Genomic DNA, 17397 nt, shown 5'->3' with positions numbered 1-17397 from the left:
TCTAAGAAAAATTGGGAAATCCACGAAGGTCTCACCCTCCTTTACCAGCTACACTTGTAAGCACCAGTCCAATCATAAATATTTCTAAATTAATTCTTTGCACTATGCCTTTGGCTAATTTAATAATACGCTATAACAAAGCAGGCCCAGACATCTGCTAAGGAGGGCTTCAAAGAAATGCTGACCAAAATGCCCTTTGCGTTGAGCTATTTTTTTCAGCTTATTGTAAGAGTAGGACTCTTAAATAAAAAACATAACATTGAGCAAGTGGACAAATCTAGTACACTTAATGAATATTGGTCAATGCAGCAATTAAATATTTTTTATATATGTCAAGTGTTACCTTTCCTCTTTAATTTATAATAAGGGGAGCACACCTTAAAGTTTTTAGATTTGTATCAATCAGGAAGTGATGGAGATGGCCAAGTTTGTAAAATTCTGAAAGTCCAACAACAACCTGCAACATTATAATAGGGCATTGGAGTGTCTGACCGTAATATCACCTCAGAGGTAATATGGTCACATCTGTTGACAGATGCAAGGACTGGCTGGGACTTCTCAATCACAGGTAAAACACACCCTATACTTTATTGGAAGTGGACAAAATATACCTGCAGATTAGATTGAGAAGGAATTGTGCAACAGAAAAATACACTAATATTCAGAATAGTGCATCCTCATTCCTCACAACTCCTATATTAATAACACTAAGGCAAAAGTATCATTAACAGTGGTCCAGCCAGGGTCACCGTGGAGGGCACTTTATCATGTTTGGTCCATTAATAGGTAACCCTTGAGAACAAGTCAGGAAAATCCCAGAGGGCACCTTAGTAGTATTCCCCTCTTGGAAAAAAAAGCTTACCAAAGTGCCATTTCCTCCCTGAGTGAGTCCACCAATGATCTGTGTAATACTTTAAAGTCTATCTGGGTTTCATCTCATAGGACTTGTTAACTCTAGTAATCAGCACTTCCTGGAGGGAAATCTGTGATCCGTTTAATACTTTAAAGTCAATAGTTAAAGTAGGTATGGAGATATAAAGGAGAAATAAAAAGAAACAATTCATTCGTGGGTGTGTGTGCACTTATTGCAACCCTTGACAAAGTAGTCAAAAGAGTCTTGACAAGCTGCTTCCAGTAAGACTGAAAAGTGGGAAAGATTGCCCTTTAAATGATAATATTATGAAGCTCTGCATAGGCTCCCGTCCTTCCAACTCAGTGGGGTTTAACGCTAATGAACTGCCCCTGCTCTGTCAGGTCTTCATACCTCCTGCGGTTAAAGGTTTCCTGTGTAATGCACGCTGTAAAAACCAGCTCCTGCCACGACCACTGGATTCCTTCCTCTCATCTTTGAAAATGTCAGACGATGTAGACTGCACGGACAGCCTGAAGGTGGAGTAATTCCCGTGCCCCGTTGTCAGTCAGTCCATCCTGCGTTAACCTACAGGACACACACACACACACACACACACACACACACACACACACACACACACACACACACACACACACACACACACACACACACACGTGTGTTTCATTTAGGTGAGGGCTCGTGCTCTCGACAGCTCGTCTGTTTCCGTTCGGAGGAAATGATGGACAAGGAAAGTTTGTGACGCCGCTCCATGTTGTTGCGACTGTCCGCAGGAGGAAAAAACTAGAGAACATGTTATTCACTTTCTATATTCGTCTGCAACACAACGCTCAAATAGCCTACGATAAATCCGAAACCTCTGCATGGATCTGGGATTAATTGGATGTCCTATTCTGAAATGCCTCATGATTGGAAATGCAGCTCCACGTATCTCTGCTTCTCGTTATTATTACAACAGGTAAGGAAATCTGACTGTCCCGGCAAAAAAAAAAAAAGCTGTCTTTTCACGAATTCATTGTCACCCAGCTTCATAGGACACATCATCTGCTATTTAGACTGCAACATTTCAAATGAATTCACAGTTTGCCCTGTTTGTTGTCAATTTGAAATAGGCTATGTTTAGTCTAAAGGTATGTTTCTTATTGATTTGGGGGGTTACCTGAATGCCTCCGGCGTTTTCCAAACATGGGAAAGAAGGAAAAATCTGTGATTAAAAACGCATACCGTTATTTTAACTCATTTCATTTGTAGATGTAATACTAATACTTGCTACATTTGTACAGTTGCCTCTTTGTAAGAAATGCAGTTATAGCCAACATGTTTTCATTTAAATCAGGCTTTTTTTATTTATTTAACTGTCCTGTATTATAGTTGGACCATAAATGTGTGATACAATTAGATTGTGTTAATGGGCCATCATTAGTTTTTTACATTTTTATTCCTCAACATTTATTCCTTAACATGATGTTATCTAAGAATGGAACACTTAAACTAGACTTGGCTGAACTAACTGCTTACTTTGTCCAAAGTATTACCAGTAATTGATTTTGTTGCTACTACAGCAGCACACAGCGGTCACAAGATTTTTAACCAGAGTGATTCCCTCATTTACTTGCAGCTTTGTCTTTGTTCTCTCCTTAGCTAAAACATTCGACCTGACACAGCACCTCTGCGGTGAAGATGTCAACTTTGACCACAAGCCTGCAGGTCAAATTAATCTCACTTTACCTGGAGTTTTTGCTGATAACAGGTCAGATGCCTCAACCAACCTCTCTAATAAAAGCACACCAGTTTCAAATTGCACTTGGACTTTAAATATCCCTCTTGGTCGAACGGTAGTTTTAAAGTCAGTATGGCAAGAAAGCAACTCAAACATAATCATTCGTTGTGTGTGGAACAAGAAAGATTTGGTCCTGGAGAGTGGGAAGGGGACAGCTCTGCTCTCCGGCTGTGATAAAAACAAAGCAACACTCTCTTGGACAGGAGCAACGCAATCCTCAAATGCAATTGAGCTGGCTTATTACGGTGAGAAGTGGTTACTAAGTTATCTAGTTAATTTTATTTCGTCTGTGTGGCCTAGTTGCTTATCACGAGAGCTTGATCTAATTGTGCAAAATTGGATTTTACTTGTTTTAGAGGTCTCTTTGTGTATGCTATATATTTTGTTTAAAGTATTGACTACACTGGCTGTATGAACATAATTATGGAAACACACTATGGTAGTATTGTTTTTATAGTATGTTGTTATGCGCTCTAAATCTGTAGGAAAGTTCTTATCATGCCTATTGTGGTGTGAGAATCAGAGAGAAGTTGTGCTGTTGTGATTTCCACTCTATCTCACCCATGTGTCTTTTTTGTGTTTGTTCCTGGTCATCTAGTCCAGGAAGATGACACACATTCCTTTGAGGACCACACCAACCCACATCCAAACCATGACCTCTTACATTGGTCTCAGACAGGAACAAGCTTTACAAGGTCTGCTCCCAAACATCAAGAATTTGGTAGAGGAACTGAAGGTCTGGAGTCAAGTTTTGGGCCATATTCCGACTCTCAGGATCAGCGACAGCTGCACCCCACCGCACCCGTGCAGGGACTCGCTGGGGCTGGGATTACCGATAGGGAAACTCTCCCTCTTCCTGAGGAAGAACCAAACAATGGAGCGGATAAATCTGGAATTGCTCACCTCGCTGATGGTCCCACGTCTGCCAGAGAGCGGACACACCCCTATTTTCATTCAACAATCTCTCTTTTCCACATTTTAAATACACAAAACACTGAAACAAACTCTAGAAAGAAGCTCTCTGAAACACAAACATTGCCTACAAATAAAAAAGAAAGTAAGTTCAATATCTTGCATAGACATCAAATTACAGAAACTGCACCATCTGTTTCCAGCTTCATCAGCCCACAATTCACGACATCTCCTCCTGAGACAACCTGGGAGAGTGGGCCCCTCTTCATCCCACGTCGTGGAGCTGTTTCTGGAGAACCAGGCCAGAAACCCACTTCCTGGAGGAGCCATCGCAGCACTGAAGGACTAAACTCTAATCAGACTAATGCTGTCACATCTGACCCTTTAAAATCCCCCACCGAACCTCCAAAGGAATACTCAACTAGTGCAAACACTGATACAGAACCCACTACATCATCATTATCATCAGGCTCACAGGGTCCCCACATGGCTGACTCATCCACAACCCTAATTACAGACATCAACACCACAGTTAGTACTTTGGAGGCTGTTTCGTTTTATCTAAACAGGAGTAGAAATGGCTCCTTGGTACCGGCTTCTTCAGACTTTACGAGTCAAACTGATGCATTTGAGTCCTCTGGTAGGCTTGATAACATGGAGATGCTTGAAACGTACACTTCTTCCTCCACACAGAATCAAACAAACTCCCCTGTCACACAGACTCCTTACACAAACTCACCATTTAAACACACAATCCAAGATGACACGCAAGCATCAACAGAAAATACACAAAGCAACTTTAAAGCGTTCTCCTCCTCCCCTGATGTTACCAAAATGGATGAATTGACTTTCGGAGTCACGGATTCTCCTCTGACACAGAAAGCAGCACAGACGTCGGTACTTGTTGTCCAGAACTCATCTTCCAACATTGACACTGAAACGTATACACTACGTCCCACTTTAACACAGGACATCTCTTCTGAAAATTCACACACTTCTGCTCCTCTTTTGTCAACAAGTCAATCAATACACTTGTCTACGGATTCAAAAACGATCCAAACATACTCTACTGGTTTTTCATCTCTTACTCACACAACCTTGCCTTTGCTTTCCACCACTATTCAATCTGAAGCAAAGACACGTCAGTTTGATCAAAAAACAATGCCTCCAGACTTAAAATGGTCAACAGTCAAATCTACATCTTCACACACATCTCTTACAAAATCCTACCTGCCTTTGGGCTCTTCCCCTGATGCCCAAGCTACTCATAAAGAGTCCCAAAACTATCCAACTACCACCTACAACCATCTGCTCTCACCCACAACCATAAAACCAGCTGATAAATATGAAGACAAAGTTGTAGAAGTAGAGAAACCAGATGAGTTTTGGCAGGGGTTTTCCAGCAGCACGACACAGACTCCCACGGCAGGATCTCAACAGCTACCTACGCCTCACACAACCCTACCTCCCACCCAAGTTTTCAACTCCAAACCTACTCTCAGCTTCACAACTAGTCATACCCCCAAGTTTTACATTGTGCCAGACCAGCCTGCAGCCATCAGAGGTATTATTTGTGCATTTTTTGAGTGTGACTACACAGAAGTTTGTGTTTTATATGCCCATTGTTGTGACGTTATTTGCTTGTTTTGTCCAGTGGAGTCTATTGAGCTGCTACTTCAGATCATTGTAGAAGATCCCAGATCAACTTCAAATCCTGGCTTGGTGGATGACACAGCTGCCTCGGTGAGAAATTACAACAAATCAAGGCTTGCTGAAACAATATGATATACAGTAACTTATCATTCAATTTTTTCCAACTTTCCCTCCTTCTCTCAGTTAGAGCCGTACCTGAACAGAGCCCCAGGGTTCAACAGGCTGCTGGGAGTCTGGAGCAGGTGAGACCATGATGAATCAGTTGAAGTTACTATACCTCAGAACCACAGTATTTCCTACAATCAGACATTCTTCAAAGTTAGTTAGCCAAAGTCTGTACTTCTCATGTATTTTCTTGTACTTTTCAAAGTCTTGTCTTTGCAGAAAATGTCTACTGTAAAATGCAATGAAAGAAAAATGTGTAACTTCCTTCTCTCATCTTAAAAAAAGAGGCACAATTTGGGAGATGGATAGGAAATGTCCCATCCCACAGTAGATGAAATATCTCCTACTTATCCAAATAGTAAGAAGAGGATTTGTTATGTTTGGAGGTACATTCAGAACAGCAAATGAAAGGGTGCGTGGTTAACTTACAAAGATTGCCAGGTTGCTATTTTCCAGATACTTGGTTTCCTAGATCTGCTCCTGAAAAATAATGGTACCAAAAGTACAAGAAATCGAGGTCATCTGGTGATGCACACAAAAGTTGAATGTGCTGCTCTCCTGTTGTTGCAGTGGCCTTGCGGTGCAGAGTCTGGTCCAGTTTAAAACCAGTGGGGCTCTGCAGTGGCTCGGCTCGACAGGACCCATGTCACTGTTAGAAAGAACCGGACTCGCTCAGGCTGTTCGTGAGGGAGGGAAATTCAGATCCTCCAAGATCACCAACATCACACTGGGAGGTAAACCTTAGTCAATCTATCATTCAGAGCTTGTTTCTGAAGCACAAGGAAATATTATGCGAAGAAATTCTAAACACCAAACCTGTGATTGAATGCTAACTTACAGAGAGCTGAAGAATCAAATGTAAAGGTTCAAACCAATTCTGCTTGCCAAGCTTATGTTACAAGTAACTCTTCAGATTGCTGCCTACATTTCCTGTCATCTCTGTGCCGTACTCACTGTAAAAAAGACACAAAATATACTAAAACTAACGTCTATATATATTTACCTCACCTTCTTACTCCTTACTTCATTGACCCAGTTAGTGGCAGACAAAAAAAAACAACATAACTTAGTTAGATTGACTCAGTTTAGCTTTCAATCCAGTCTGATTCACGTGCCTCACATACTTAGTAATTAGACTTGTTTTTAAAGCAATGAGGTCCTAATTTTGTTTTGTCTGTCCATTTTTTACAGTCTACTGGTGGACAATTAGAATTAAGTATCAAACTGTATAGTATAAGTTTAATTCAGCTAAAATATGCATGGAAACAGAATAAAAATAATTATGAACATTTGTTTCTCACTTACAATAAACAATCAAGCCCATCAGCGTATTCGATAAAAAAATGAACAGTAGTATTTCGCCAATGAAGATTCACAATAAATGTAACTGTAAAAAACTGCTACTTACCAATATGCAGAACAATAGTCATGAAACCGGTAGCGTACAAGGTTGTGTATTCGTCCACGGCGGAAAAAGACATGACACAACAGACATGATTTATATTAGCCAAACTTTGGTGCTAATCTATTTTTGGCCATAGCTTTTCCTGCTTTCTAAACACTGCAATGGAAATGGCTCATGAAATGCTTCAGACAGGTTAGAAAAGTAAGAAAGTACTGAGATTTACTACCATAATTAAGAGTATGGTCTCGTTTTATTTTTATTTTATTTTATTTGTTGAGATCAATTAAACCATTGGTCTTATCCTTAAATGCATCCTTTGTCCAGGTGTGCAGGCTGATGTGTGTGACTGGTTACTGACATGCCCATCAGGGTATAGGTGTGTGTCCCAGCCTGGCTCTTCAAACTACAGCTGCTCTTCCTTCTGCCACTTTGACCACTGCCACCACCACGGCATCTGTACACACCATCCAAGCCAACTTCCCATTTGTCGGTTAGAACATGTTCTTCTTCAAATGTATATCTCATGACCACTACAGTATGTAAGAAATCTTTCAACATCTAAGGTCATTTTTTGTCTGTATAAGCTGCCTTGTAGGAGAGGATTTCTGGTACATGGGTCAGAGGTGTGACGTGAGGATGACTCGGGTGCGGCTCGTTGGCGCATGTCTCGCCATCTTACTCATCATGGTGGCAGTGATCGGCATTTTGGCGTTTGTTGCCGTGCGACGCTACAAAGCAGCGCTAATCCAAGCCAAAGTGGATCAGACACGGAGCAGGTACACACTGACTCACTGGTGCAAATATAAAATTACAGCTCAAACATAAAACCCACATTTTATATATGTATGATGCCCACTCTCAAATTACATGCAAAGTTCTGCAGTTGAATCTGCTTTTTTTTTTATTAACACTGCATACCGTTACAGACATGTTTCACAGTAAAAGCAGCACAAGTATAAAATAGATTAGTTGGGATTATGTATTTTTGTAAATCCCATTATGTTGCTCTATAAACGCATGCCAATCATAAACTGATGCGCTTCCTAGATTTAGTGAAGGTGCTTAAAGGTCTGATGATACAGATTGATTAAAAACATGGGGCTCTACTTCATTAAACCAAACAATTATGGGTTGTAGTAGCTGCTTTTGTATACCAATTAAGGGTTGCATCAAATCACACATATTCTAGATACTAGCTATGAGCGACAAAAAAAAAAAAAAAAAAGCTCCTGGGTTTACCTTTGGCTTTTAAGAATACCACTGTTGATGTTAGCATGCACCGACACAAACGGGGTAAACATTTCATGTATATAATTTCAACTTTTTAACTGTGTGTCTTTCATGGCATGAAAGACACAAAGACATGTTTGGCAATCGTGTTGAAATAAAAGGAAGGGAAAATGTCAGAGGGGTGTGACTGCAGATGAGATGAGTAATTACAATAATGCCCACAAGGTGTCACTGCTCTAGCTGTTGAACAGAGAAAGAAATTCATTCTGTGCTGCAGACTGAATGTGTTTAGACAGGCGAGTGGAATCTAAAATTTCAAACAATAAAAACTCTTCAGGTGCATGGCCACAAAAAAATCAGCACACTCAAAGTCCTTTTTGAAATCTTTTATCTGGATAGAGCAGCAGCGTCCAGACCAGGAACGGACGCGTTGCATCCAAATGTCCTCCCTCTGAGCTACAATGCAGGAAGCTCTTGCTGTCATACATATTGTGACACGTTCACTGTCATCACATGTGGTCCGTTATAGGATGTAATATGTTTTCCTAATGTGTTTTAGGACATCCGATCTTACTCACTTCAAATGATTAGGAATCTGTTGCCCTTAAAAAAAAATTCTGCAACATGAAAGCTGGCCCAACGATCCACTGACTGAATGTATGCAAGATGAACCTTACTATATTAAAAAACTTAAGCCTAACTAAACTATTATAGCTGGGATTAAGGTGTTTTTATTAATGTTATGTTAATGTTAAATATTAATGTTATGCCTTATTTATTTTTTATGTGCTATGGATAATCTTCCAAGCTAAATTAGAAAATAATTTCCCCCAAGTTTACTCTCAAAGTGTAAAAAAAGTCCACTGAGTCCTGTATAGACTTACAATAAAGTACAATACTTTATTGTCCCCCAGGGTGAAATTTGTTCTCGCAGCTTTGCACGGTTGGTACACATGAAGAAAATGCATTACACCAGTAGAAACACATAAAACAGGAAGAAAACGCATAACAAAGAAGGGGCCAATCAGCTGGACGCTTGTTTAGAGCTTCAATCGCTGAGGGGACAAAGCTCTTTTTGAGGTGCGCCCTCTTCTGGGTCAGGGTTCTGTGTGTTGTTCTGTGGATGTGGACAGCTGTCTACATGTGACAGTGCAGACATTTAGATTGAAAGACAAAGGAGTTTATCCATCCTCGCTGACACAATGTAGCTTTGTCCATTTGCAGAGATTAAGGTCTAATATTACAAGGGACACTCCCAGAGAAAGTTCAGTCAGGAAGTAATAAATCTGAAGTTAAGAACTAAATCCCCCTCTAAAGGAGGACAAGGATGCACAGGTAAACGTACTGTAAGGTCAAAGCTTTACTCTCTTGAACAAACTCAGTCGACAGCAGAGCCATGTCTTTGAATGTGTGTTTACAAAATGGCAATTAATTATAAAGAGTAATATTTCCAACCTTTTTTGATTTTTGAAAATGTTCCTCCAGAGAGATGTTCCAATTGCAACCTCAATTATAAATGCAGTGTTTTTGTTTTATTTTTAAACTCAGGTTGTGATTTACTGTGTACAGCTATCGCAGGTTCAACCATTTCGATGAGCTGTCAGGGCGGTTCTGGTTACGTTCAATGGCAGGATCAGCAGACTCTCTGGATAATCCTGCTTTCACGCGCTCTGATGAGTTACTGCACCTGCGGGCACTCGACCGTCCCTGCTGTTACCACGACGACACACTGTCACTGGCATCCACCTGCCCAAGCCACGGCACACGAATCAACACAATCTATCCTCACAGGTACACACAGACATGCAGCCCATATTACACATGTATAGTTGATATGCTATGTGAAATTGAGCTCTGTCAAGAATAAAAAGTGTAATTTTATTTTATTGTCAAGGTTTAGATACATAGCCTATAGAGATTACCCATAGACTGTAATTATTACCTTGTATTTTACATCACTAAAAAATAACTGTTTTTGTAAGTCTATGAGTTTATGTTCACAGTTTTAATAATTTTCTGTTTCAACCTACACCCTTATACCTATGTGCCTTAAAAAAATAACACTCCTGTATGTAAAAAACTAAATTCATTAATCGAATTTCTTTTTCCTTCAAGAATTTAATCAGGTGTTCATGTTCCCTGTGATGCATCTCCAGACAGATTTTCTATTGTGAAACTTTGCCTCTTTGATGATGGCAGTTTTTTTTTCTCCTAATTATATTCCTTACATTTATCGACATTTGAATGTTGTATTAAATGAAGGGGACCGTGGCAAGTAAAGACTTCAACCCAAACCCTCATCTTGAAGGAATTTTTCATTAAAAAATCACCTAATTATGAAACTACTGAAGAAGTGAATAACAATTCAAATCCCAGGTTTCATGAATATAATATACTGTATATGTCTCATATGTACCTCACTTTGTTTGATGCTTTAACTATTTAAAGTTCTCCTGACTTTATCTTGACTGAAAGAGATATATGAATCCTGTGATTAAGCTTGCCTTTATATTCATTTTAGCTCACAATACGGGTGGAGGGGAAGCGAGGTGAGCATGGGAGATGGTGTGTTGGACTCAGGTAAGGCCAGTGACCTCTCTGTGTGTAGCTGGCCTGTCGAACCCATTCAGTGGACTCCTTTCCCACTTCTGCAGCAGCTGGCCTCTCACAGGACACCCATGGTGAGTGAGTGGTTGAGATAGGCTGTGGGTTTGTATGTGTTAAAAAGACACAAGTTGACCTGTGTAATTATGTGTTGTTCCAGGTGAGGATGTCGAGGCCTCGGTCCTACTGTGAAGGCATGGAGCTGGTCGACATGGGGAAGAGCTGGACTGCTTGAAACACAAAAAGGAAAAAAACAAGATTGTTTTAACACTGATGTATTCTATTTGTTTTTGAATTTCAGGCCTCAGCTGTTGTTTTTGTTTATAAAAAAGCAAACATTAACTGTATGTGTATATGTTTATATTTGTGATTATTTTCTTGTTAAATTGTTGTTACACTTTTCAGTTTGTCTTAAATATTTCTTATGTTTGTCTGACAGGCTATATTGCCTATTAAAGAAGCTGACTATGTCTTACGAAATGCTTTAATAGACATAAATCTTTCTCAGGAAAAGAATAAAAGCATTATGTACTTGGCCTTTTTCAATAAGTTCTTTATCTCAACCATAGACTCTGAATAATAATATACAGTCTCCTCTATGATGTCAACACACTAAGGTTTGCAGTTAGCAAATAAACTGTTTAGCACACTAATGCATTCAAACATACAGAGAGAAGACTACATCCCTTAAAACAAAAAAGAAGACACTAGAAAAAAAGAGGGAGCCAGTCAAAGAGTAATAGTTGGTCATTTTAAAACCTTTGTGGAGCTTCAATGGTGAAAACAAAGTCATTATCAGCATTAGCTTAGCATAGTGCTAAAAAACCTCGCTTACCAGTAACTTTGAAGTATACTAACTAAAATAACGTTTTGTAAATAACGTAGTTTACAACACTGATTTCAGGGTGGTTATATGCTTCACCACTGTGTTAGTCTTGAACTTGTTGGGCTACTTTTTCCTTCTTTTTAAAATCCAGATGGAAACATAAGCTATCAAACTAACTACTTAACGTTTACCTTAAAGGTACAGAAATGATCTTTTCAACTGTCTTACTATTCCATTAAAATTCAGTCAGATGCAGTATTATCAATTTTTTTTGTTTTGTTTTTTTTCCTTTGACCCATCATAACAATGCTGACTATGAAAACTCTTGGGTAAAAAGCAAACGCAAACATACTTTTGGGATAAAATTGAAAAGAAAGTCTTAGACCTTTAAGCTTATTTTTCCTAAGAATTGAGCAACCGTATTACCTTTGGTCTGAATTACTCCATATCCATCCAAAATCTGCTGTGCAAAGGAAAATTGATTATAAGCTCCAAACCTGCATGGGCCCCTAAAGCCCGAGGTATTTGTTTATGATTGATCAAAAAAAAGTTGTTGTACAAGTACACTTTCAATCACAGCGTGCTTGTAGACTTGTCAGCGTACTGCAATGAAACTCATTAACAGAAATCTGATCTCTATCAGCTACTACCATTGTAGACTCTTCCTGTTGTTAAAAAGGGACATATGTCATTATGTTGTGAATAATTTCTGTCAGCAACAAACCAAAAACACAATGGTCACTAAATCATGAAAAAAAAAGTTCCCTCACTATTTTTGAGTCAGTCGCTGTGTCTAAGTAAAACATAAGGCGTTTAGGCCACAGAAACTTCTTTATTACCTTCACCTTTTTATTGATTCCACAGGTACTATATGAACTATTATAGTACCTAGACCGCTGCTAAGAGGAACCTTTGTTAGCTCCTGCTTCACAGTAGGTACCGTGGTGGTTCAAATGATCGAAAAAGTTCCCAGGATGTGTAGTTCTCAGGGAACTCCCTTGTGGATAGTTCTTCTTCAAAAAGGTCCCAGAACTGTTTGGTTTGAAAACACCTATCCATGCCAAAAAGGGTTAGGCTTAGGCTTAGGCTTAGGCTTAGGCTTAGGCTTAGGGTTAGGGTTAGGGTTAGCTCTAGTCTAAATCAGAAAAAGAAATATTTTGTTTTACCCCAGAGGAACAATTGGGCACTGCCAGTGCTCTTACAGAATATTTTTTTTTATCATTTTATATGAAAGTATTAAACAAAACAAAATAGATGGAAATATGAATTATAAGAACTATAAGACAAATACACTATTATATTGTATATGGAACATGAACAGATATGTGCATAGAGCGTAATATTTGCCTGCACTGTAATCCATCCATCCATTTTCTGCTGCTTATCCGGGGCCGGGTCGCAGGGGCAGCAGTCTAAGCAGAGACGCCCAGACTTCCCTCACCCCAGACACCTCCTCCAGCTCTTCCGGTGGGACCCCGAGGCGTTCCCAAGCCAGCCGAGAGACACAGTCTCTCCAGCGTGTCCTGGGTCTACCCTGAGGCCTCCTCCCGGAGGGACATGCCCGTAACACCTCCCTAGGGAGGCGTCCAGGGGGCATCCGGACCAGATGCCCGAACCACCTCAGCTGACTCCTCTCGATGTGGAGGAGTAGCGGCTCTACTCCGAGCTCCTCCTTGGTGACCGAGCTCCTCACCCTATCTCTAAGGGTGTGCCCAGTCACCCTATGGAGGAAGCCCATTCCAGCTGCTTGTATCTGAGATCTCGTTCTTTTGGTCATGATCCAAAGCTCGTGACCATAGGTGAGGGTAGGAACGAAGATCGACCGGTAAATCGATACAGCGACCGCATGACTGCGGACGTTACACCGATCCGTCTGTCGATCTCACGCTCCATCTTCCCCCCACTTGTGAATAAGACCCCTAGATACTTGAACTTCTCCATCTGGGGCAAGGACTCTCAACCGACCCCGGAGAGGGCAAGCCACCTTTTTCAAGTCAAGAACCATGGCCTCAGATTTAGAGGTGCTGCTCCTCATCCCAGCTGCCTCACAGTCGGTCGCGAACTGCCCCAGTGCGTGCTGAAGGTCCGGGTTCGATGGAGCCAACAAGACCACATCATCTGCAAAAAGCAGAGACGAGATCCTGTGGTCCCTGAACCGGACCCTCTCCGGCCCCTGGCTGCACCTAGTGCACTGTAATAGTTAAGAAATAAAGATAAATGATAAAAATGCAGAGGTATGGGACGTTCTCAGCCTTTTGATGTCTTCTGCCTGAAAAACTATGTACAGTGACTGAAAAATGATTAAATCCCAAATAATCCTATTGTCTTTTAGTTTGGATGAAAAGTATTCCACCCCATGTGCCTCCTAATCTAACCTTTGTTCAAGCTCTATTTTGCACTGTTACTAATACAGTTTTCTTCTTAATGTTTAGTTTGTACTTAGGGAATGGTCGATACAAAACAAATACCTGTTGGGTTGATGTGGCTGGATGACTGGCAGGGCAATATTTAAAAAATACTGAAAATGTTTATTGATTTTAACTCATCGATATAATATTATGGACACCTCTTGCCTTCACTTCTTATATTTGCCTTAATCGTAATGAGATCAAAATATATCTTTAAAGGGCAGTGGTCTTGGTTTAGAAATGTGTATGATACATGCTAAAAAGTATTACACATAACTTATTAGGCCACTCCTCTTAAGGCTTTGTATGACACTTGGTTGGAATGTGATGCCATAAAAGACTGGGGAAGAGAAATACTTACACCAATCTTGTATTGCACTCCTATAATTGTCCCTGTCTTGGGAAAAGAATTAAAGCAGTGATTGATTTTAAAGGGACAGGAAGTGTGGTGACTAACGGAAGAATAGACATGCGTTTAAGGAAGGCAGAGAGAGAAGTGGAGATAGTAAGAGGGATGATGAGTAAAAAGGGAACAGAAGCTACCTGCTAGCTTCTTCCATATACGGTCTTAGTCAGAGCAGAGAGCCAAGCCTGGGAATTTCTCTGACTGTGTAAGTGACCAATGCAGGGAGGGAAAGTGTGTGTGTGTGTGTGTGTGTGTGTGTGTGTGTGTGTGTGTGTGTGTGTGTGTGTGTGTGTGTGTGTGTGTGTGTGTGTGTGTGTGTGTGTGTGTGTGTGTGTGTGTGTGTGTGTGTGTGTTGTAAAGCATGAGCGAGTCATGCAGGATAGTGAGATTTTGAAACAGCATGAGTGTACACAGGAAATGAATTATGAAATCTCTCTGTCAGTTCAAGGAGGAGTTAAGTAAATGAGTATGAAGTTTAAATAACAAACACTAGTGTCATCCTTTTTTATATGAATGAATGGGTGCTGAGAAAGATAAAGATGTAAATGTGAAAATAGGTTAATCTAAAGCAACATTTACAGATACATACTAAACAGCCTAATACATGGAGATTCATTCATTTCCTCAGAATGGTCACATGATATGTGCAGAGCATTCTTCCCCCCCATGTGACTCACTCCAATATCTCCTTATATGGACGTCATCCAAAGAAACTCTTAAAGGGATGGTTGTCCTGCCCTGGATCTAAAGTTGGTGTGTGTGTGTGTGTGTGTGTGTGTGTGTGTGTGCGCGTGTGTGTCTCAGATTCTGAACAGCTAATTCCCTGATCAGCCAATTTGCCCCCTCTATGTTGTCCTGAGCTGCTCCATAGCTCCTGACATATGGGCACTTGTGTGCATTTGTAGGTCTGTGTGTGATCACTTCCTGCGTGGATCTGCAGGACTGAAGCACTGTAAACCTTCTTCCTGTCTGTTTTTCAGAGCCTGCTCCCATATATCCTTATTAGGAACGCATAGGGCCAGTGAGAGTTCCTAGTGTAAGTTTATGAGTTTTTGTCCAGTGCCCTTATTGAGTTAAAATGCACGCTGACCCACCCACTTAGTTTCTGGTCAACTTAGAGGATGCAAAAGGTGTTGCCTTGTGTGACATATTTGGATGTGTGCATCTCCACAATGTATAAGTGCATACAGAGGTTAGTCCTGAATAATCATTTCATAATAGGCCATGCAGAAGCATCAGGACACAAATTATAGGATTTTTCCAGAAATTACTTATCTGTCTTATAATATTTTAGTGAGGTAGGCAAGGTTAATCTGTCCCCCCACTCATTTTAACATACCCGAGCTAGTGCTGAGAGATAAGAGATTTACAGCCTCCAGAGTGTTTGCTGTGAACATACCTCAGCTTGACTATGTGTATCAATGTCACCCTCTCTGTATGTGTGTGTGTGTGTGTGTGTGTGTGTGTGTGTGTGTGTGTGTGTGTGTGTGTGTGTGTGTGCATGTGTGTGTGTAGGGGGGTGAGAGTATTCCAGGGCAGACTTCTCAGTCAGGGTGTTAACAGTGCTGTCAGTGACCCTGAGATTGTTACCAACCCCGTGTCCTGGCACCGCTAACCACCACAAGCATCCGTCATGAGTGAGGGAACACTGCTTTGAAAATGTATTACAACAGTGTTCACTGATATTAAGATCTGCAGCATTCCTCTAACGACCCCCGCTTAAATAAGATAAACCACGTCTTTTTTTTTTTTTTTCTATTTCCATCTGACTTATAAAGATATAACAGAGGACATTAGAATTGGTTTATTTATTAAATGCTTTACCAGGAAATGTAGGCCCCTTTCCAATGGGGATTATTTGAGGTATTCTTCCTAAATCTATTACTCTATACCGAATTACTTAACAATATGTTCATTAGCTCAAGGTATCAAGAGAGAATACATTCAACTTAATACCTCACCTCATTTCATACTCCTGTCAGCTGTGGGGTTTGCAACAAGAATGATGTTAATTGCAGCACACTATGGTCCTGGTAAGGAGGACCAATAAACAAATAAACGTGTTTCATTGAATATTGGGCAATCCCACATAGACTGTATGGATAGTGTAGGTTACTTTTCTTGTTGCTTGTTCCCTCTGTCCTGTTGGAGCACAGAAATGTTATCTGCATGCGCCACACCCAGTGGATGCGGCAGAACCAATCAGAAGGCGCTGTGCGGAAAGTTCTCCTTTTATGGAGAGGGGCTGCAGCACGAGCGATGATAAAGTCCTGCAATTTATTGGCCTCCATTGCAGTCACATACAGACACTTTACCCTACCGGAGTGTAGAGCTCAGTCACAGTCCTCCTAAGCTGAAAACCCTCCCTCACACAGGTAAGAAACATTTAAGTTTCCTTCGCCTTCTAAAGGCATTTCTTTAACCTAAATAGGCTATGTGAGATGTATCAGACAGTAAACTTGGTACTATTAATCTGTTACTTTTTTTTTGGAGGTTGTCTGTATTATTCGCCAAAAATTGAAGCAACTGTTGGAGATTGAATTTGCTCTGTCATTTAGAAAGAAATATTTTGCATTAAGCCCCACTGTTAAGTTGCAGTTTCAAACTAACTAAGAAACGTGTAACTGTAGAGCTGTGTTTTTTTTCTTCTTCCAAGTTATCACTAATAATTAACGTAAGGTGTGAAATAACCCGGCAGCTTCATGTTGTCATCGGTTTCATCAAATCAGGCTATGTTAAATAGTTTGACCTTCTCGCTTACATGTAAGCCTCGGTTTTGGCACCGTGTCCTGGTCTAGTCTGGTGTCTCAGATTTCTCTCACGAACACGTTAATGACTGATTCGATGGATGAATGTGAGAGGACGACCAAAATCCCTGGTAATCATTTTAAATGGTCGCTTTGCTGTTGCATCTCTGACAGTAATTTGACCATCAAACTAGTGCACGTGACAGAAGTTTATTTTTTCCAAAATGTACCTTTTTTTTTTTTTTTAAGTGAGCTGTGGTTGTCAGTCACGTATCCTAATGGTAGTCTACACCTGACGAATGACTCCAAAAGGGGGGTAGAAGTCCATGCAACTCAGCCGGTAAATCCGCGGTTTAAGTGCGAGTCCGTGATGTGTTGATTGTTAATTCA

At 40.5% G+C, this 17397-nt stretch overlaps 2 protein-coding genes across 3 annotated transcripts in view; both read left to right on the top strand.

Moving 5' to 3' along the window:
- The first annotated feature begins 1520 nt into the window (after positions 1 to 1520).
- Positions 1521 to 11156, top strand: LOC306820451 (uncharacterized protein). 2 transcript variants are annotated; one of them, XM_079338303.1, is made up of 11 exons: positions 1521 to 1829; positions 2513 to 2896; positions 3250 to 5127; positions 5218 to 5306; positions 5400 to 5458; positions 5952 to 6115; positions 7111 to 7276; positions 7371 to 7562; positions 9586 to 9807; positions 10538 to 10697; positions 10781 to 11156. In XM_079338303.1, the coding sequence occupies exons 1-11, from the start codon at positions 1787 to 1789 to the stop codon at positions 10853 to 10855; spliced, it is 3432 nt and encodes a 1143-aa protein (XP_079194429.1). In that variant the 5' UTR covers positions 1521 to 1786; the 3' UTR covers positions 10856 to 11156. The 2 variants fall into 2 exon arrangements, with proteins under 2 accessions (XP_079194429.1, XP_079194430.1); XM_079338304.1 differs by lacking the exon at positions 2513 to 2896 and having other exon boundaries at positions 1523 to 1829.
- Positions 11157 to 16525: 5369 nt separating this feature from the next.
- actb1 (actin, beta 1) overlaps positions 16526 to 17397 on the top strand; it is a 3847-nt gene continuing 2975 nt past the window's right edge. Inside the window, exon 1 of the mRNA XM_079337919.1 lies at positions 16526 to 16635. The gene's annotated coding sequence lies outside the window, so the exon portion shown is untranslated. The remainder of the gene's footprint in view (positions 16636 to 17397) is intronic.

This window comes from Symphodus melops, assembly GCF_947650265.1.
Source record: "Symphodus melops genome assembly, chromosome: 2".
NCBI classification, from domain to species: domain Eukaryota; kingdom Metazoa; phylum Chordata; class Actinopteri; order Labriformes; family Labridae; genus Symphodus; species Symphodus melops.
The sequence above is the reverse complement of the archived record's forward strand: the minus strand, read 5'-3'. Positions and strand labels throughout refer to the sequence as shown.

Excerpts from the sequence above, each read along its gene's own strand:
- LOC306820451 (XM_079338303.1), top strand. The coding sequence starts at position 1,787 with ATGCAGCTCCACGTATCTCTGCTTCTCGTTATTATTACAACAG. Across the intron at positions 7,277-7,370 it reads AGCCAACTTCCCATTTGTCG|CTGCCTTGTAGGAGAGGATT; the intron begins GTTAGAACATGT and ends TGTCTGTATAAG. Across the intron at positions 10,698-10,780 it reads CCTCTCACAGGACACCCATG|GTGAGGATGTCGAGGCCTCG; the intron begins GTGAGTGAGTGG and ends GTGTTGTTCCAG.